The sequence below is a fragment of the Dermacentor andersoni genome, chromosome 8 (genome assembly GCF_023375885.2).
Source record: "Dermacentor andersoni chromosome 8, qqDerAnde1_hic_scaffold, whole genome shotgun sequence".
Taxonomy (NCBI): domain Eukaryota; kingdom Metazoa; phylum Arthropoda; class Arachnida; order Ixodida; family Ixodidae; genus Dermacentor; species Dermacentor andersoni.
Window position 1 is genome coordinate 125,482,064 of NC_092821.1, and position 21,795 is coordinate 125,503,858.

A 21,795-nucleotide genomic window follows, 5' to 3' on the forward strand; every position below is an offset into this window, starting at 1 on the left:
CAAATTCAGTTGAAGTAAAAACGAGGGGGACAACACTTGCGTCCCTTCTTGAAGCGAGGCGCGACATAGAGAAGGCCGCACGGTGTACAAGTTGATGGGGAACGGCGTGGCTTAAGAGAAGGGTAATGTTTATTCCCTCGTACCTGTGTTACTATAGTACAATGGCACGGATTTTCAGAAAGGGCTCTTTGAAAGATACTCTGTGCCTAGGTGCACGACAAAAACTGTTTCAGCGACCCTTTGAGTGTTGATATTTACGTAGACGCCACACTGATTTCGGCGTTGCATTTTAATGAAGACATCGAAATTGATTTCAGCAGAATATATCGATGTTAAGCTTGGCGTACACGCAGAATAATTTTGATCATTTGCAGAAAACCTAATTTCGTCTATCTCCTCAGATAATGAACCAATCTCTAATTTTATATCAGCAACATGCTTACGGCGTTTTACCGCTTCCAGTGTATAACCAACTTTGTAATGGGGCATGGTGAGGGGCCATTGGGCCCCGTTGCAAACTTCGGTTATACGCCGGAAGCTGCAAAGCGCCGCCTGAGAAGAGTTTTACTGATAGCATTGTTGAGATCGGTTCATTATTGGAGGAGATAGAAGAAAGGAACAGTCCTGTTACCGTGCCTCCAGGATAGAGGCGAGCGTGACCAGCTGCCAACGGAGGCACTCTCTCCCTCCGCCTGGAGCAGCGTTCGCAAGCGGTGCGCCTTTCCCAGTCTTCTCCCATACGGAAAGAGAGGGACGTACCGCGGCGTCGAACCTACCCAACAGAGCACATATTTAATGGTGACCTTCCTATAGATGTTGTGATCGGAGTGCGCAGCCCTTCTGTTATGCACACGAAGACCTGTGACCGCAATAACCCTCTGCAATTAAGTGCGAGTTCCTTGCAAAGCAAAAAAAAAAAAATGCATCGGAGCAAAAACCGCGCCAGAAAGTAAGGCTCAGAGTGATGCATTCTGCGGTGTCGGCAACACCCCTACCCTCCCTTCACATCCCACTAGACTGTAAAAGCTAGTTGTACGGCTTTTTTTTTGCTTTTTGGAGCAAGACGCGACTGAGGTTATGAAGGGATTTGAATGTAACTCAACGCCACCTTCGTTTTCAACCGTGTAGGCTGCTTATACGAGTTCACGCATGCTCATAACCACTATGTCATCCGTTTTTGGATGTGAAAAATAATTCACTTGTAAAGGGATCACAATTAGCATTTAAACTTCATGGGGAGAGTCGCTGCGGTTTTGTACGCACTCAGCGGCGCAAAAATTACACAAGCGTGGAATCAAAACTGAGGTTTTATGTCTGCTAAAATATTGGTTCGGTGTTTCGTTTAAGAGTACCATGCAGGGTGGACTTGTGCTATTACTGGCAGGGCGTAAAGACAGCTTCCAGGGCTCGTGATGGAAACCGGTGGCGATGGAGAGGAGACCGTGGAGAAGGAAAACTGCGGTCATAACATCTGGCTCTTAAGTACCTGAAATTGTTAACCCTGAACAGTAACAAAATTTTACAAAAGAAAAAGAGTAAGAAAAACTTAGTCGGGTTGCCAGATAATCTGAAGTAAATCAGGAGCCCATAAAGACTGATGGAGGAAATTGTCTGGTTTTAGAGCGCGGATATATTTTCCCGTTATATAAAAATACAAATTGATAAAAACCTAAATACACTAAAAGTACAAGATCGTATACATTATGTAAAACATTCTAAGTCTAGGTAATATTACTCATGAAAGCAGATAGTTGCTGGTTCCAGCTCGTGTCGCGTCCGTTCACGAAGCTGCATGATTTTTCGCGGTCTCTGACCGCTTGTAATTTTCATAGCCACTTACAGACAGGTGGCGCAACTAAACAAGTCAAAATTATTAGCGAAAATGGAGGCGCCTTGATTTCCACTTCTGGCACATCGTTTCGTTTTCTTGCCGGCGGACCCATGAGCAGAAGACGAAATCATGCCACTATCTGACACGTACTGGTCGGTGAGATAACCAAGCCAGCGTCAGTCTGTGGCTCTAGTCCGAATCGAGCGTCAAGTCAATGAGGGATATATCGCGTAGCGCCCCTTTGGTCTCCTCGACGAGACTGTCTTCAATCGTGATGAAGCTATGGTCGTCGCAGTCTGTCACCGGCACCCAGCTGCCATCGGGTTGAAGGGTCATAGCACCGCACTGTTCGTCAACCTCGCGGAGCACGTCCAGGGTGAACAGGTCCACGCGCATGTCCTCGAGGTGCACCTGGCCGTTGCAGACGGGGCAGCTCCAGGACGGATACAGTGTGCCTTCATTTAGGGCCAGGTAGGCGTAGGCATCGAAGCACTGCACGTGCCGGCAGCGGGCACCGCGGCATGGGACCCGAATCTTCCTCTTGGCTAGCGGGCAGACCAGGGACAACTGCGCAACAAGAGACGACGCCAGCAGTAGTTTTAGCCTGTCCGTGTACGTATTGCAGTTTACGAGCTTACGAAGTACCAGAACACCGTAGACATATACACAAGTATAGACAGAGGCACAGGCAGCAACAGCAATGGTAGCGGCATCTTACGGTGGTTTGTTGATATGCAAAGTGTCAAAAACTTTGTTTTCTGTTTTTCAATTCGAAAGACCCTTTATACAATCATGCTTCTGTTGCTGCCGACACCTTTACGCCACCGGCTAAGTTGCACATAGTTTACGAGTGCAATAGCCTAATGCCCTCTGGTTGAACTCTGGATTGCAAGGCCGCGCCACTAGCGTTCCATCTGGCTCTCTGTTATCCTGTAGCCGTGTTCTGTTACCGCACGTAGATAACCGTACGGGAGTCATGTGAGCACGCACACGCGTGCGTACTTCAGTCCGCTCGTGAGGAGAAGACAAAAGACTAATGTGCCACTGTTTTCACAATTACGATAGAAAATAAGTGTACAGTATGGTCACAGAAATAAAATTTCTGCGTATTTAGGTTACGCACAAATTCACATACGTCGTCCCCAACGTTGCCGGATTTCCCCAACCATTCGGTGCCGATCTGCCACGCAGTGATCGCCTCTCACTATCCCACAGGGCGCGGCGCACAACGGTATTGGCGTACCGCTGCAGTCAGCCGAGCCCGTTACGAGCCACGCATGCACCGCGCGAACTTTTCGTACGTCTCAGCAGCGAGTGCAACTAGCTGAAAGAAAAAAAGCGCGCAGTCTACGTCCAACTTCAGCCTACGACAAGCAGGAAGCGCCGAGGTTGGCCTCGTCTGTTTGGAAACTTTATTTAACCGTAATTAATCGGCAAAACTTTTCCGCCATTCAGCGAGCACAAAATACAGAAAAGATAATCTTGGAACAAAAGAAATGGCAATTTCGCCTTATGTTCGGCGGTAAATGAAACGTTGTGATGAATCTAAACAAAAAGAACAATAATAATGCGACTGATAACCGGCCACGTAACAACTTGTTCGTGCAGGTTTAATTGAAGCATTATTTTTAAAATAGGAAATCTTTCCGTAGTTGTTTTAGACTCTGCCCAGTACCGGTGATACGCAGCATACCTTCACTGCAATGCACGCGCACTTTTATTACGAGATCGTTGCAGGAGTGAAGAACGTGTAGTATTTATTAGACTCACATTTTGCTACTACGCACTTCACGCTTAAATTAGAGATTCATGGCTTATGCGGTGTTTATTAAAAAATGGCGAACTTTTGATCAAGAAGAGATACTAAACAATCTTGAAAAAAGACTGTATACAGTTGGGTTGTTTCTTGATCTGAGAAAGGCTTTTGATAGTATAAAACATGATATCCTAGAACAAAAATTATTCGACTACGGAATACGCGGTGTTGCTCTTGAACTTAATAAAAATTACTTATTTGTCAGAAAACAATATGTTAAAGTGGGAAGCTTAACGTAAGCAGAAATTGAACTTAAGCAAGGCGTTCCACAAGGTTCGATCTCAGGACCCTTATTATTCATAGTTTATATTAATGATATATGTAATATCCCTTACACAGAAAAACTAGTTATGTATGCAGATGATACGAATGTCTTTTTTAGCGCTGATTCAATGAACAGTCCAAGTTACTGTAACGAATTATTTAAGGTATTTGGAAGTGTAGCTAAATGAAAACAAACGCATTAAATGCACGTAAAACAAAACGTTATTTTTAGGCCTACGAACAAACCATGTATTAATCTGAAATTCTCCTTTCAAGGCACAACGTTAGAGTTCGTTCGCACGCAAAAATTTCTAAGTGTTTGGTTCGAGGAAAACATTTCGTGGAGTACCAATGTGTCAAGGCTTGCTTCTGAATTGGGCGAAACTGTAGGCTGTCTGTACAGGTTATCAAACCTAGTTCCATTATGGCTAAAAAAAGCTATATATTACGGCCACTTCTACTCTCGCTTGTCTTAATGCGCGCTAGTATGGGCAAAAACGTACGCTCAAAACGTAAACAGACTCGAGGTGTTGCAGAAAGAGGTTCTCAGAATATTTGAAAATTTTTATGGGCACCCTCGCGAACTACGCACTGATCAGTTGTTCATAAATAAGGATATTACTAGAGCAAGTGATCTTTATACATATAAACTACTACTTTATACAAAGAAAAACAAGCTTTAGGAGCATTCGTTTGATAGCTCCCCCCGATACTTTCAGAAATCAATCCATACCAGTTCCTTTTTCCCGTACAAGCTATGGAGAATGTCTTCTTCAATACCAAATACCAGCAATACTGAACAAATTCTTAACTTGTACCAAATTCGAACTGCCAGAATGTAAATTCAAGAAACATGTGCTAAATATGCTTTTAAACAAGTAAGAACCACTCGAACAACATCTTTCTTTTGCTATCTTGATATATATATCATTTATGTGTAAAATTATTTTTGTTGCCTTTGCACAAGTGTTTACAAGGATTGTGTGACATCTGTATTATATGCAATTATTTTGTGCACTAAAAGTGTTACGTTGCGTGAATTATATTTCATGCTTACATTTTTGTACAGTGTTTCAGATGATTATTTTTGCTATCTGCCTGCTGCTATTTAATGGGTCCTTGGGTACTCTCAATATGTCTGCGACATCTTTTCGCCCAAGAACCTCCGACTCGCTGTTGTTGGAAATAAACTTGAGTTGACTCCCGTGTCAGTTACGAAGCAAACGTTCTCGTAACCACTGGTTATGTTTATGCCGTACCGCAGTCGTGTAGTTGGCAACACAGATGTTATCACAACAGGCTTTTATTAGTGTAGCAAAGCGCATTGGTGCAGCTTTACCTGCGTGCTATGTCCAGCCATTTCCTCTGTCTGGGTTCTCTCCGAATGCTTTCGCATCCCGTGTGCGACAGCCTACACCACTAAATTTGTTACACGAATGAGGGCTGGGCGCAACACCAGTGTGCGTTTATTGGCCACTATGGGGCCACTATGCGCCATAAGCTCAGCCGGAAATAAAAATTGAACGCAGACTCAACTCGAGTTCACATCTACAGAATGCGAAGCATTGAGTAGATGCGACAACGTAGGTGTGTCGTTGTGATGTCCACTGACAAAAGTTGTCGTCAAAAAGGTTCATTGAAGAGCGACAAATAACCAGTGGCCCCTGGGCGCACACACCAATTGGCACATATTTAGTGGCCATTTACAGGTTGGCGTCCAAGAAGCTCGTTGAAGAAGAGCACAAATTCTGTGGCGCATTCCCAATGGCACATATTTAGACTGTGCTATATCTTCGGGATCAGTCCACGAAAGCGCGAGATACACGACAAGAACTAGGTTGACTCTGAGAAGTATGCTTCACAGTAAGAACTGCCCAGTTCGTCGTTGGCGTGCACACGGCATGCTAGGTTTGTCCCTGCTGCTATCAATGTGCTTCACACCATGTAATATATATATATATATATATATATATATATATATATATATATATATATATATATATATAAATTATTTATTTATTTCGAAAATGACATACAAATACGAGCCTGCCCAAGCCAACAATGGGCTTGTGGGGCAGCGCTCGGCAGAATGGAGCAAGCCAGGGAGCGGCACAGTAAATCAATTATGTACAAGACTCAAAATAAAACTAAAGAAGGAAAGAAAGAAAGAAAGAAAGAAAAGAAAAGAAACGAAATTACACATACAAATCAAAAATATAAGATTTAACTTCTTTCCGTGTGCTGGAAGATAAAACATTATCTGGCAGGTCATTTAACACATCAGGTACATAGAAGGCACGGACACGTTTGCCTTATCTTGTCCGTACTCTTGGTAAGGTAAAGTGGTCGCGTGTACGTAATGCTCTGGCGGGGACATACGGGAGGCAGAACTCATTGTTCCATATATACAAAAGGATTACAGTTTCTTTGAATAACAGCCTGAACGAGGGCATGTGCGAGCATGAAAATAGACTGGAATTGTTAGTAATGTGCACACCATACATCACCACCCGAATTATGGATTTTAGTAAAGAATCAACTTTATTGCGCCAAAACACTGAACAGAAATAAAAAGAACAGATTCCATATCTCAGCACACTGTACGCTAATGCATGTGCTATTGTTTTCCTTACGTAAATTGGGCATAGTGCTTTAATAGAATGCAGTAGGCAGGCTATTTTGCGCAGCCTTTCACAAACGTTAGCCAAGTGAGTGTTCCAGGACATGTTAGAATCGAAATGAACACAATAGATGATTCAAAGCAAGGCAAGCCTTTTGTATTATTAAGCCGTTTTTCCAGTGATGCACGTAAGTAACGAATCGAACCTTTTGATATGCAATTCAGTAAAATTATCGGGCAGGAAAGCTGACTCGGGGGCAGCAAAGAGCCTAAAAGCTTTGCGGGCTAACCAGCCTACATGAATTTGCTACTGGAGCAGTTTACTTGGCAATCTTCCCCGACTTTCGTCGTGTAGAACGAAATGTCCATGATAATTCTCTGCTTTTTTCAAATGTGGAAAACTTGACTGACTTTTCTAGGCTTTCCAGGTCGCCTTAGAAACGCTGGTATTTATTGTTCGCACACCTATATTAAATAAACATGTTTTTTATAGCTCTTATTTCTAAAGCATGTCTCTGTAAATATTTGTGTAGCTGAATATCCAGACTGCTTTAGCTGATATGTACGCGAGGCGAAGTAATATTTACCAACGTGCACTAAAACATAAACAGGAAGATTAATCAAAGTAGTTGCTCTGTTTCGAGCGATAATCCCAGAGTTGCTGACATTACAATAACCGTTTCAGTAAGTGCACCGAGGTAAGCCAGAGACCCGTATGTGGCTTCCATGTAGCTTCATGCTACTTTCAGAAGCATGAGAGCAGTATTCCGGGCAATTTGGTAATCCATTACTCAAATGATATTGCGCAACAAAAAACGACACGGACGTGACAGGACGACACACCAAGCGCAATATCATTTATATATAGCATAGCATTGCATATAGCAATAGCGTTGCGCTTGGTGTGTCGTCCTCTCACGTCCGTGTCGTTTTTCGTTGCGCTATATCATTTGAGTTTCAGAAGCATGGCAAGCGTGTTACAGAGTACGATTTAAAATGAGCTAGCAGCTTTGCCACATTGAATAATAATGACGTAGTGTTGACACAACACTCGCGCAGCACATTACAAATGCGCGCGACGCAGACCCACCTGCAAGTTATCCACAATCGTCTCGCCGGCATCGGCGAAGCAGGCCTTCACAAGCGCTGCCGTGTCCTCCCGTCTGATGGCGTACGGTGCGTTCTCGTCCAGCGAGCACAGCATCTCGTCCTCGGCTACCCTCGCAGCTACGACGACAAGCACTGCTACCATCATTGGGATGTGCTTGTTGCCAACGCTAAGCGTGTTCACTACGGTGCGGTTGAGAAGCGGCGAAATGTTGACCATCGTCAATGGCACGCCGTGGTGCAACTTGCCGTTTATTGATACGACGGCCTTGGAATCACCCAGGGAGGAGGTCTCTTTGACCGGAGCGAAGCAGATGAGCACAAGCGCCGAAGAGGCTTCACTTTGGCTTTGCGCCGAGTACTTCGTGCCCAAGAAGCGCATGCCCGGGAAATGTGTCAGCAGATGTAGAGCAAGTGGCAACTGCCGCAAGGGACGATAGAAGGGTTGCCGCGGGAGCATCGCACCGGAACCGGAAATGAGGAAAAGCTGTGCCCAGCGGGGAACTGGAACTAGAGGTAGATGAAGAGAAAGTGGAGTACAGAGGATATTTCGGACATATTCAGACAGGATGTTCAGAAAAAAAAATCTTCACAAAAGAGACTAACAAGTAACACTAAATAAATTGATATTGATAAATTGATTCAAAACAATTTTTTTATGAACTTCGCAGGATGTTTAATAAAAGATTAACGTCAAAATTCCATTTCCGGAACTCTGCGCCGTTGTAACGTCATGACTGTCAAAGTATTTTTTTTTATATTTGGGCTTTTCTGCGCTTATAATAGGTCTCGGAATTTGCAAAGTCGTCTTTGGCTCTTTCAGAATACAATATCATCATCATCGTGATATCATTATGTCCACTGCAGGACGAAGGCCTCTCCCTGCGATCTCTAATGACCCCTGTCTTGCGCTAGTTGATTCCAACTTGCGGGTACAAATTTCCTCGCTTCGCCCCCTTACCTAGTCGTCTGCTGCCCTCGCGCTTCCATTCTCTTGGGACCCATTCTGTAACTCCAATCGTCCACCGGTTGTCTACCTTACGCATTACACAGCCTGCCCAGCTGCATGTTTTATTCTTAATGTCAACTAGAATATCGGCTTTCTCCGTTTCTTCTCTGATACAAACTGGTCTCTTGCACCTTATTAACGTTACGCCTAACATTTTGTTCCATGGCTCCTTGCGCGGTCCTTAACTTGTTTCCGAGCTTCTCTGTTAACCTCCAAGTTTGCGAGCATGAGCCTGAATTCATCTGCTTTTACGCTTACTGCGTCTAAGCTGGCCTGTTTCTTCCTGACCAAGTTTAATCTTTCTTTCTTCAAATTGAAGTTATTCCTAGACCTCACTAACCTATGATCACTGCATTTTATCCTACCTAGGACATCTACATCCTTCACTATTCTGGGATTGGCAGAGAGAATGAAATTTTTTTCAATGTTTTGTTCATTAGGGCTTTCCCAGGTCCACTTCCTGTTACTGCAATTCCTGTCGAAGGTATTCAATTCCTTCCTGCGAATTCTGCGAGCGTCTGCCCTCTAGCGTTCCTAAAATCGATGCCGTAGTGGCCAATTGCTTGTTTCCCAGCCTGCTTTCCCGCCGCTTTTGCATTGAAGTCACCCATGACTACAGTATACCAAGTTTGCACTTTTCCTTATGGCTAATGCAACATCTTCACAAAACATATTTATTATTTTGAGTGGAGGTTGGAGCTTAGGCTTGTACTTTCCTTAATTCTATAGCGTCTGTTCAGTTTTATTACGACCACTGCTACCCTCTCATTAATGCTGCAGAATTCATTAATGTTGCCCGCTGTGTCCTACAGATTAGAAATATTACCACGTATTGTCTCATATCTGGAAGACCTCTATAGCATCATATATGGCCCTTAGACAGCACTGTATAAGCTTCACAAGTTCTGACCTCATTAATGTTAATAAGATGCCAGGTAATGCTTGATAATTCCTCAAGGAGCCCTGCTATGCTAGCCCCAGTCGACAGAGTTCGCGTGTTAAACGTTGCCAGGTTCAGTTTCCAGTGGCGGACTGTCCAGATCCAGAGATTCCTTGCACCCTATGGCCGCGTCGCAGGTCTGACCGCCGCTCTGGTCAGGTGCTCCGCATGCGCTGGAGACTGAGGGCTTTGGGTTAATTGCAAGTGGCGAAAGACTGCACCAGGAAGGGCCAATTCCTGTCGTGGTAAGAGAGCGTCCTTTTGAAAGTTTAATGGGCTTTCCTAATTTGGTTTCACCTGGCCTAATATAGGCCAGAAGCGTTAGTATAGCCCCACTGGCTCTCGACTTTTTTTTGTCACTCTCAGGCATCACTCCAAGCCTGAAAATGTAGTGGACTACCACCACGTTTGCACGACGTCGCGGGGTCGATGCTTACGAGCCGATTCTTCGTGCGTGCATCGTATCAAGCGGGCGCGAACGCAGGTGCGGAACGCGACTGGAACCTTCTTTCCCACCCGCTGCCGTCCCAGGGTGAGAGGGTGGCCAGGAGGAGAGGAGACCCGTGCTCTCCGAATGCTCCCCCACAGCGTTCAATGCTGAACTTAAACTTACAGCGCAAACACCTAAGACGAACCACAAAAGGAAGATACGACACACACTGGCGCTGTACCACTGGGCCACTGTATACCACTGTACCACACTGGGCATTATGTACCAACTAGGCCCAAATGAAGTTTTACTGAAGTTCCTGTCACAGCCTTTAAGCATTCAGGCGGCTTAACGCTCTCGTGCAACAGCACGTGCGACTTGGGAGTTTGCAGGGAACGCTGCAGCATCTCGGTTTTAGGACGCGCTGCGTTGCGCACTGGTGCACAGCGCCAATATATAAACGGCCTGCGTGCCTCGGGGCGTGGAGCAGGTTTGTTTCATTTAAAAGAGGGCGTTCTGCAATCGAGTCCGTAACTCGGCGGATTGCAGGAGATCGACAACATTTGTTAAAGCAGGTGCGAAATTACATTTCGACAATACGAAAAGCAGTAATGGCACGCAACATTTAAAAGCTGCACAGTTAACGAACAGCTGCGCGCGTCAGCTTAAGGACAAAGGACAATGACTCCACAAGAGCGAAAAAGTTCACTACTGGAATCTGTGCACTAAGATGCAGGAAATGCGCAGTGGACGAGGAAATAACGGGGTGGACGGCTCACCGAACGCCTGTTGCAGGTTGTTGTTGTTGTTGTCCTGTGTGGCCGTGGCACATACCCACAGTGGGGGATTGGCCATGAAACGGGTGGTTAAATCAGGTGCAAGAAATAATTAGGGAGTTAACAATTTGAACATCGGAGTTTAAATGTAAACGTTTTGTGTTTGTTGAGAAAAAAATAATCACAAGAAAACCGGGTATAAAAATAATAATAATGGTCTGCCATTAGGACTGCATGTAGATGACAACGACGATTAATTGTATAAGGTCAGAAAACCATTCTGGGGGATAGGCTATGAACGACCGAGACCAGTGGGTAATGCGCTAATAAATGAAAAATAAATGAAACAAGTAGTCGGAGAAGGTAAATAAACCGATCAAAACTATAACTGGCGCCAGCGAAATGCGTTGTTGTTCTCCAACTCTTTCTTGTTTTCTATACCAGCATTGGTGGGTGTACCTCACTGGCTGCGCCTTTATACGCTTTTTTTTCTTTCTCACACGAGAGCGCGTGCTATTCGAGGTGGCTCTTCATCGCTGTCATCTTGTTCGGGTCTGCGGTACCTCCTCGAGGGTATTCATCTCTGTCGATCGTTCGTTGTGCGGCAACTCACCCAATGTACTTAACTGTTCTCGCGCACAACGTTCTTCAGAGGTGGATTGGGGACAACGGCCTGAGTGGACAGCCAGCGTTATACTTCTGACGAAAGGCGTCGCGCTCATTATTTGTTCCCTCATATAAGTTTCCGTCCGGCATGAATGGAGGGCGGGTAGCCGCGAGGCCGAATCCGAAACAAGCTATAATTAGCATTAGGCGCAGTGTTGCCACAACGACGGATTTAGGAGTAGCTCTTATTTAAAAAAAAAATATTTAATGAATGTGATAGAGCTTCGAAATCTATCGATATTTAGTGTCCTGCAGAAAGAAAAACCACTGAAAAATGTCATTTTCTGCCATTCCCCTTTTCGTCTAATTCCTACGATATCTACTTTTTTCAATATATAACTGCTCAAGCGCGACCGTGCAACGTTTGCGGTACAAATAGCACGAGTAAAGTGTGTATTTTTTTCGTGTTTAGTTTTCATTTTTGAATTCAAGTAATCCAAAACGCACTGAACTCTTCAGACTTCAGGTACCAGGTGTCACCAGAGGCTCTCTTGAAATTGGTTTGAAAGTTGAAACAAAGCTTTCGTCTCTTTAATAGTTATGGCATTCGAAATTCCCTGCGCGTCGTGTGGTTTTCTTTTTCTGTTGCGCAGTGTTCCGAGAACATTCAAGGTTATCGTATTGTCTTAATGCTTCTCAGATAGATGGCACATTAACTATAAGAAGCACTGTATTCGTGCCGCCAAAAGATGGTCGTGTAAAATAGCCTTTCTGCCAGCATGAATAATATACGTATTTCCACAAAATTTGCAAAGATCATCTATATTACCTATTGCAACACTCGAAGAAACCATGCTTCGTGCGCGCGCCGAAGCCAGAACTTTGCTTCTCGAGGCGTGGGACGATCGCCCTTTACGGAGACAGACCATCTCCCTCCTCCGCCGGGGACGCCACGGTGGTGGTGCAAAGATTCAGTCAGCCCTGAGCGCGGTAGCCGCCACTGCTTCAACTACGGGCGGCTTATTAATACCTTTTACTCAAATGTACAAAAAGAAAAGGAAACGCTCCTTTTAGAGCGGTTGCCGTCGATAAAAGGTTGCGGTGAGCGAAAGAACCACCTCTATAGCGCCAACCGTTTGAACGAATGCTCAATGACGAGAGCCGTCGATGAGAAATTGGTCAAAGCGGATCGCACGGTCGCCGCAGACTTCTTTCGCGCATGCTCTGCAGTGCGCGCTGCCGCCGCTAGAGCACGTAGATATGTTTCGCGCGTTTCGTTAACTTTCTGAGGCACCTGTACGTTGCCATTGTCGATTGTTGGCTGACTCGGGCCTTGTTATGCTGGTATTATCGTGTAACTTATAGCTGCGTAAATTGAGTGAAGGCAATGAGGAAAGGAAAACAAAATATTCATCAGCCCTTCTCTAAAGAAGGACGAGGAGCGAAGCTGCGCTGTATTTTACCTCAGTCGACGCATCAATGCATATATAGGTATCATCGTCATCATTATTATTATTTATTGACGCAGACAATGAACACATTTTTTGAAGATGGAGCGATTTATTATTATCCTTTTATGAAGTAATGACGTCTGCAAGTACCGCCGCTTGGTAGAATGGAATTTGGAAATATTTACAACTTCACTGTGAACTGCGTCATTGCGAAAAATAGACGAAATTCGGCGTAATAGTAGAGTCGAATTAGCGGCTAATTGTCATAATTTGTTTCGGGATATAGTTTCGATAAAACAAGAGTTATAGCCGTTCTCTGTAACTCTACTCCCTCCGTAGACGGCCATGTATAGACAGCAGACGGAAATTTCGTAACGTTTATAACGTTCACTGTGAACTAATGACAAGTAAACGAAACTCGGCGTAACGACACAGTCATGTTAGCGGCCAGTTTCAGTTTAATCTTTTCCAAGATAAATACATTAGAATGAGAGTTACAGAGCATTCGCGAGAAACTGAAGACTAACATTTTTTCGTGTCGACGCGACGCGTAGACGGACGGACATCGACCACCGGCGGAGGGTAACTATGCATAGCTTCGCTGTAAATGCGATGCTGGCGTTATAGTTACGGCACCGAGCTACTGTACTCGATGGTAGAGGTTCAATTCCACCATGGGTCGCACATTTGCTTTTTATTAGAGCCATGAGGGACAAGAACCTACCAAGCTACTCTTATGCTGCAATATGCTAAGTATGACGCAAAGAATGCTTCGCACGAAAAAAAAAATATTTGACTCGCCACCCGGCCATTGCAAAAGTGGATGTCCAGCGAAACTGTTGAAAACCCTCACTACAATTGCTGAGGGGGTACGCAATGCTTTATTGCTTTACAGTAATGGTAGTAGTGACAATTATGGCAGCACGCCACCGCTGGCCTTATTGAATCCGGATCAGAACTTTATTTCCAACAAGTCATTACAATTTCAGTTTCCTTTCTTTTTCCCGCTCTTCGGGAGTCCTAACAATGCGTTGCCTACCCATAGCGGTGTTGCAATAACAATGAAACCAGTTACTAGGCTGGTTCTTTTATACATTAAAGGATAGTGACGTCACTCCCCACGTGGCAAGCTGCCTTCTACGCGGCAGCTTTCGCAGCAGTAATCTTTACCGCGAGACGTACGCGGGGAGTGCTACGTTCTTGGCATTGCTATGAAGAGTGTGTTGTCAATATGTGGTTTGGATGCTTGTTCTTTATTGAAACGAATGCTGTGTCGTAGCTCGTATGCGTGGCACCAAAGCGTGCATGCACTTTTTGCTTCAATCGATGAAGGTATTTCTCTTCCGCGAGGACGAGCCGCGAGATATCCCGACCAACCAGAGGCTAACAGCCTCGTCGTAAAACTTGAAATTTTCACGCGACATGTGAACAGAACGTTTCAATCGAATAGCTGCATACCTTGTCGATTACGGGGGAGCGTCGACAGACCCATGAAGCGCTTAAAGCCTGGTATGAACCTGTCGCCTACTAAACATTGTGCGGCCGGAAAGCGTGATGACAAAAACCGTGAGGCGTCGACAATTTTCCCGCTAAAAGATTATCAACTGCGTTTACACAACCGTGGAAGAGACAGATACGTTTACAGCGTCGGTAATGCGTGAAGATACCAATGCGCAGCCGTGATCCATGTACGAGTAAATGGTCGCGCTCACATTTGTTGTGCGGCCCTTAAGACAATATGGTGCAATACGGAAGAATTTACGGCTATTTTGTAATTAGGAAGTGCAAATCACGAAGATTTAAGCAATGTATGATAACTCACACATATTTAGTTGATGAAAGCTCACTATGCGGCGGCTTGAGTTATGAAGAAAATTACGAGCAAGGCAAGAAAAAAGGCGAGAGTAGTTTTAAAGCTTATTAAGAACCGCGTTGAGGCAAAGTGGGGAAAGCAAGGTAATTCACGTACAAACTCGTGGGCCATGCTGTGTAGCCGACAAATACAAATGGCGGCTAAATGAACAGCAAGCATTGCAACCTAAACACTGACGTACGCAGTGCAAGCGGCGTTTAGCTAAATGAAATTCCGTGGAATACAACTTTAAAGGGGAGAAACACATACTGGGGTTTCGCAGCCATAACCACAATACGGTTACGAAGCACGCCATAGTGAGAGGGGGGGTCTCTGGATAAATTGGACAGCCGGGGGTTTTTAACGTGCACCCAACGCGCGGCACACAAGCGTTCTCACATGCCACCTGGCCACCACGGGTCAGATGGAACCCGTGACCGGTTATCAAAGACTAAGACTTTCAAGGCCTATACTTATGGCACAAATCACGGAAAGCAAGGCAACGCATGGTATTTCACGAACCATTCTACAGCTTGCGAAGGCGAGCAGCAGGTGAAGGCAAGATAAACAACGCCAGCACGTTGAAAAAAATAACGAGCCCGTAGCTGAAGAATAATTAGGGCAAGTGGCGGTTAGAGCTAAGCAAAATTGGGAGGAAGAGAACGTTGCATGAACTCACGCACTTGCAGAAGGCCGAATGAGGTCATTCGGTCCAGTCACCGAATGACCTCATTCGGTGACTACGCCTCACCAGTTTCTTAGCCACTCGATCGCTCGAACATCGAACGCAAATTTACCTGGTAGGCGAAAAATGGCATTCAACGTGAACATTCGGAACATAAAGCGTGTCCTCGGGCGAAAATTTGTCTTCGCCGGCGGCTCCGAACAGCAAGTGCCAAAGCAACCAGCGGGCAGCCGCACCGAAACGCGGTCATGACGGGACAATCTCCGGCTGTTGCGAGCCATTGTCGCTTTCGTTCGACGCAAGCACGCGTAATCAGTGCACGCACGCCACTTCGCCGTGTCGGATTTCTGCAGTTTCCTAACGCCGCGCTTGACATACCGGCATTACCGAACCCAGTTACAGCGCTAAAGGTGCAGAAAACACACGCGAAGAAGATATGTACCTCGTTTCTCAAGTTAGTCCTTTTTTTCTCGTTATTTGCAGAATTTGCACCTTACCTTCCCTCCCTTTAAGCGCCGTCATCATGGAAAATCCTCCGCAGTGGGTAGCACCACGGAATGAGGAGCGAGCAATCAGGCGGATGCTGGAGGCAGTTCATTCGTCTCCCGCGGCACTGGAAACACGTTTCGTATTGACAACCTGGCAAGCTTTCAGCCTTAATGACATTGCGGCGGAAGTGGGCGCGGCCCGAAAGATCGTGACCAATCACGGAGGGCTAGTGACGAAAGCGGAACAGACTCAGAAACACACGATGATGATGAAGTTGGTGATGTATATTTGCACTCACTTTGCAACCACTGACTTCCACTAACATTGCTCCTTCTAGTGGAGATAAGTGTTTGCAACGGTGGGGGCAATATCCATCTAGCCTGCTTGAATTAATCTGATTTTATTACAAGCGTATATCACTATCTAGCCTTTTCCCTATCTGATAACGATGTTTGCTTTCGTATTTAAAGCCTCTATCACTATATTGTACCATTACCTACGTTTGCAACGACTGCGCTTATATAAATCTGTTTCCTGTTTTTGCATCAGAACTGTAATCGTCTCTTAATTATGTCGACTGGTGACCAGTTAATCCTTCCATCTTCTTTCAATTGGTCGAATATTCTTTTAATGCCAACGCTTCTGAAAGATCGACACTCCCTGCGGGTCTCGCTGGGAGGCTATCTTGGCATTCCATTACGATGTGCCGAGAGATCTAAGGCGAAAGCCTTAGGTATCTCTCTCCTTAGATCTCTGTTTCAAGGTCGCGTTGGGAGTTCAAGAAATTAGGAGCGCTCATGCCACAGCTCGCGCGTTCGTCGTCGTCTTCTTCCACATCGCCTCTTTCACATTGCTGAAATATCGATGCTGCTAATCATGACAAAAAATACACAGTTAATTACTATGTAGTTAAATGAGGCACTCGAACCCACAACCTTTGGCGGGAGTCACACTCTGGACGTTTGGTGGGAGTCAAACCCATGACCTTCGGTGTTAATTAGGGCGAAGTTGATTAAGGCAGAGTCAATTAAAGTACCTTTAATTAAGGCACTCGAACCGACATCTGGTAGGAGAAAACAAGCAATAATAACTACAACGCATTCGAATGAGAATGTCAAATAATTTATTAGATGTATCTTGAGCGCGCAGCCTTTCACCTTCATCATCTTTGGCATATGCTAAAGTGAATGTCAATTTTTTTTCCAGCACATACATGCTTCACACTGTGGCCCATATATTTGCCCCGGTGTGTTTTCGTCCTCAGGCAGCCAGCTCGAGTGCCGAATAGCAAGGCAATCCCCTTCGCGTTATCGTACAGATATTCCTCCTGACCTTTCTTTTTCACATCTAATGCACTGGAGCGCCGCGGTGCGGACCGGCCTTCAGATTATAGAACACGTCACTGTTTGAACTCGCCGTTTGGATGAATGGCGGCGATTCCTTTGAACCCCGCCCCTCCGATTTTAGTGACACCGTGTCCCTGCTGACCTTGTCCTTTGGTCGGCTGCAAGAATCACAACAAGTCGGTCGAAGTGGTCATGAGGAACGTAGGGAACCAAAAGAGTTCAAAGGAGAGCTCGCTCGAGTACTTCGGTTTCATTTGTGTCGAATTCATGTCCAAGCTCGACGACAAGACCTGGCTGCACGTTTAGCCGCGATACAGCGAGGCGACGGCAACGCCTCTGACCAGTGCCCGCGAATGGGTGAGCACCGAGCCCTGTTACAGGGAACTCGTCGCTGTCAACATTGCTAGCCTCTCGCGATTAGTACTCGAGTTCATGTAAGAGCTTGACGAGACATGTCTGTAAGTGCAACCGGCAACAAGTGCTTGCTAATGAGTGAAACCAATCGCTGTCAACAGTGCTCGCCTCTCGCGATCAACACTCGAGTTCATGTCGTAGCTGGACGATGACACATGGCTGTACTTGCAACCGGCAGCCGGTGAGGCGACGCCTCTGATCAGTGCCCGCAAATAAGTTACCACCGAGCCCCGCTACAGGGAACCCGTCGCTGTCAACATTGCTCGCCTCTCGCGATCAGCACTCGAGTTGGTGTCAGAGCTGGACGATGACACATGGCTGTACGTGCCATCGAGAGCCGTTTGCAGAAGTACTGCCGGTGTTTGATAATGGTGATAATGATTGGGCTCCTGTGTTTATCTTACTGTATTTTATTTTATCATTTATACATTTAATTTGTATTGCTTGTATGTTATCCTTTATGTTGTGACCTTGAAGAATATGAGTATCATGACTGGAAATAACGTGTTATTGATTTACTTCTCTTGATGGCACCGCCTGTTACGTGACTGTATGTGCGAATAGGATGGCGAGGTCGAAGGCATTTACCTTCGCTTAACTTCGTGCATCGATAGCAGCACCGCCTTCCTTAGCATCGAGCCAACCTACCGACCTTGCTCACTATGCAACGTCGGAACGGCGATGTTTTGTGCAGGTACAGAGCCATGACCGTCGCTTGTTTTCCTTGCAGAACAATAACCTCGAATTCCCATACACACAGTTATTTGTTATTGCTGTCTGCGGCTTTCTCTCTAACAGAAGTACAATATGCAATGTTTTACACGAAGTCTCTCTTCAGGTTGTCGTTGTCTGCTCGTAACGCATTGCATATTTTGCCATTTTTTGCCGACACAACCACAAAGCTTGCACACAGCAATTCACCTTGCAGCCTGAACGCACACTATCATCGTCATCATCAGGCTATTTTTATTTGCGCTGCAGGACAAAGGCTTTTCCCTTCGATCTCCAACTACCCCAGTCTTGCGCTAGCTGATTCCTACTTGCGCCTGCAGGTTTCCTGATTTCGTCGCCCACTATAGTTTTCTGCAGTCCTCCGCATTGCATCCTTTCCATTTGCACCCATTCTGTAACTCTAAAGGTACGCCGGTTATTTACATGACCTGCCCAGCTCCATTTCTTCCTCTTAATGTCTGCTAGAATATTGACAATCCCCGTTTGCTGTCTGATCTACACCGCTCTGTTCCTGTCTCTTAACCTTATGCCTGACATTTTCGTTCCGTCGCTTTATTCGTGGTCTTCAACATGTTCTCGAAATTCTTTGTTAACCTCCAACTTTCTTCCTCATATGTTTGCGCCGGTTGAATGCAATGATCGTACACTTTTCTTTTCAACGACAGTGCTAAGCTCGGTCATGATTTAGTAGTGCCTGCCGTATGGACTCTTACACATTATTCTGTAAATTTCCTTCTCATGGTCCGGGTGCCCTGAGAGTAATTTGCTTTGATAAACGTACTATTGTACAGACTCGAGAGGCTGACTGGCGATCCTGAATTCATTCCCTTGCCCGGATGTTGAACATTATCTTTAGCTTCAGCATATAGAATCTGGAACCCAACTCGTATACTTTCTCGGTTAAGGTCCTTCGTTACTTATAATTTGTCCCCAGTGTTGCTGAAAATGACAATGTCGTCTGCAAAACGAAGGTTGCTGCTATATTCGCTGTTGATCTTCGCGTAACCTATGCCTGTTCCCAAAGCGCAGTTTACGTAGCACTCTCACCGTGGCGAAGCGAGCAAAAAAGAGTGCTAAAATTAATTGCACTCGCTACCGTTAATCAAACTGCAGGTCGACATTAGTGCTCAGTGGTAGAGCACAGCATCGCGATAGGAAGGTTAAGGTGAGGTACAATTAATCTTATATTAACGGCTATGGTGGGTAAAGCTTGGAGCGATGCTTTGTAGAAAAAAAAAGCACCTGCCGTGTTTGCTTAGTGGCTATGGTGTCGGGCTGCTAAGCACGAGGTCGCGGGATCGAATTCGGGCCATACAGGCCGCATGTCGATGGAGGCGAAACCACATGCGTACTTAGATTTGGGTGCACGTTGAGGAACCCCAGGTGGTTCAAATTTCCGGTGTCCCCCACTACGGCGGGCCTCATAATCGGATCGTGGTTCTGGCACGTAAAATACCGTAATTTATTAAGGCAAAGGAATAGGTATACATTCTTATAAAGGGTTTAATTGAGCGGCATATTTTCATTATTTGCAATGTTTCCAGTTTCTTTTATAATTATTTTTCACTACACACTGCCTGCTCCTTGCCCAATCTATATATGGAGCAATTAAACGAGCATGACAAATCTTCATTGGCAGGTATAGTGCTTGCCGTCGGGTGTCGTTTCGCACGTCGAAACACCGTCGTATCGACAGCCGGCTAGAATTACATATATTGACAGCGCGATGTCCTATAATCGAATAAATACCTCCTTCACAGCGCTACTTCCTGAAGTTGCGTTGTCACTATCGTCGGGACTGACTTCGCCGCAGTAGGCGCTCCGCCCCCGAGCCACATTTGCCTACTTCAGTTGCAGCTAGGTTTTTTTGCGTGTGAGTGTGCGGTTCACAGCTTTCTAAGAAAGAGAGAGATAGAGTGATAAGGGAAAGGCAGGGATGTTAACCAGGCTGAGGCCAGTAGGTTACCCTACACTGGCGAAGGGGGAAAGGGGATTGAAAAATGAGAAGGAAGAGATAAGCTCGCACTAGGAAGAAAACACAGTATGGCCACGAAATGCATCGCGGCGAGTTGGCCGAAAGGTACAAAAAGGAAGCTCAAGATTTTATAGGTTGCCTTTTGATAGAAAGCACAGCAAGCAAGGCCGCCGCGGTAAATTGCCAACGCTCGCTTCCGATAAAAGCTCATCAATGATGTGCCGAACGTTTCCTTATAGTTAAGCTTTGTAACGATGGTGGAAAAGGAGGAAGACGCACGCAGGTTAAGCCAGGGAACAGAATAGGAAGGAGGCAGCCAGAATATATAGGGTGTATTAAACGGAATGTTACACTTTGCTGCAGTCACAGTTTCGAACCATGCGGTCGTTCACCATCGCGCCAGACGAAGACAGTCGTCTACCGGTAAATAACTACCAGAAAAATGAACAGGATGCCGAGCTAAACACTGTTGGTTCCCCTTACAGTACTGGCACTGCACTATACCAACGGGGAGACATTGACTTTCCGAAGAGACCGATGAGAGTTTTAGGCTATTACTCGCACACATTCACCAAGACAGATGTCAGCTACTCAACGACGGAAAAAGAGGCACTGGCGGTCCTGATGGCTCTTCGTCATTTCAGGACGTACCTGGAAAGCAGACAAGTCCATTTCTTAACCGACAACCAAGAGCACTGACGTACAGTGCTCCAAGATTGAAACACTGCGCTCGGAGGGAAGGGCTGCCGGCTCTTCCACCACCGCTGAGCGTTAGGTAAACCGAGCTGATGCACTGTAGTTTACATATACGACAGGGAATATTTGTCTTTGTAATGCATTGTGACTGCATTAGTCCTCCGAGGGATCACCCAGCGAAGTCCGGCGGCGAAAGAAAGTGCTGGCCGCCATGCGGTACTAGTATCGCATTTTCATCACTCGGTCCCGTACATTCATCATCATCATCATCATCATCATCATCATCATCATCATCATCATCATCATCATCATCATCATCATCATCATCATAATCATAATCATCATCACCATCATCATAAGCCTATTTTATGTCCACTGCCAGGACGAGGGCCACAGATGGCTGCAACACGAACGTAACAAAATCAACGTGATCATCAGAAGAGTGTACAAGACGGCGCTGGGCCTGTTCGAGTCCACGAGCACGACCCACTTTTTACAACTCGGGATACACATACGCTCGAAGAAATAGCCGAAGCGCAACGGACCTCTCAACTGGAGCGGCTGTCCATGACCAAAGCCGGGAGGAAGATACTGCACTACCTGGGAATAGGACGCTCGAACGAGGTGGAGATGAAGCTCCCCGTCTCCGAAGAGGTCCGACGCCAGACCAGAATCGACCCCATACCGAAGAACATGAATGCCGAGTTTAACAAGGGAAGAAGAGCGGCGAGGGCCAAGGCTCTCGTCGACCAGCCC

The 21,795-nt window shown here is 45.7% G+C and overlaps 1 protein-coding gene across 1 annotated transcript; it reads right to left on the minus strand.

Moving 5' to 3' along the window:
• Positions 1–1,291: 1,291 nt before the first annotated feature.
• Positions 1,292–15,982, minus strand: LOC126526064 (E3 SUMO-protein ligase PIAS4-A-like). The gene is made up of 3 exons (XM_050174061.3): positions 15,885–15,982; positions 7,622–8,148; positions 1,292–2,398 (listed from the first exon to the last, which is right to left on the minus strand). Exons 1-3 carry the CDS (start codon positions 15,910–15,912, stop codon positions 2,021–2,023), a joined length of 933 nt encoding a protein of 310 aa, XP_050030018.2. The 5' UTR covers positions 15,913–15,982; the 3' UTR covers positions 1,292–2,020.
• Between the last annotated feature and the right edge of the window lie 5,813 nt (positions 15,983–21,795).

Excerpts from the sequence above, each read along its gene's own strand:
- LOC126526064 (XM_050174061.3), bottom strand. The coding sequence starts at position 15,912 with ATGATGACGGCGCTTAAAGGGAGGGAAG. Across the intron at positions 8,149-15,884 it reads GGCGCTTAAAGGGAGGGAAG|TTCCAGTTCCCCGCTGGGCA; the intron begins GTAAGGTGCAAA and ends ATCTACCTCTAG. Across the intron at positions 2,399-7,621 it reads CGATTGTGGATAACTTGCAG|TTGTCCCTGGTCTGCCCGCT; the intron begins GTGGGTCTGCGT and ends CTTGTTGCGCAG.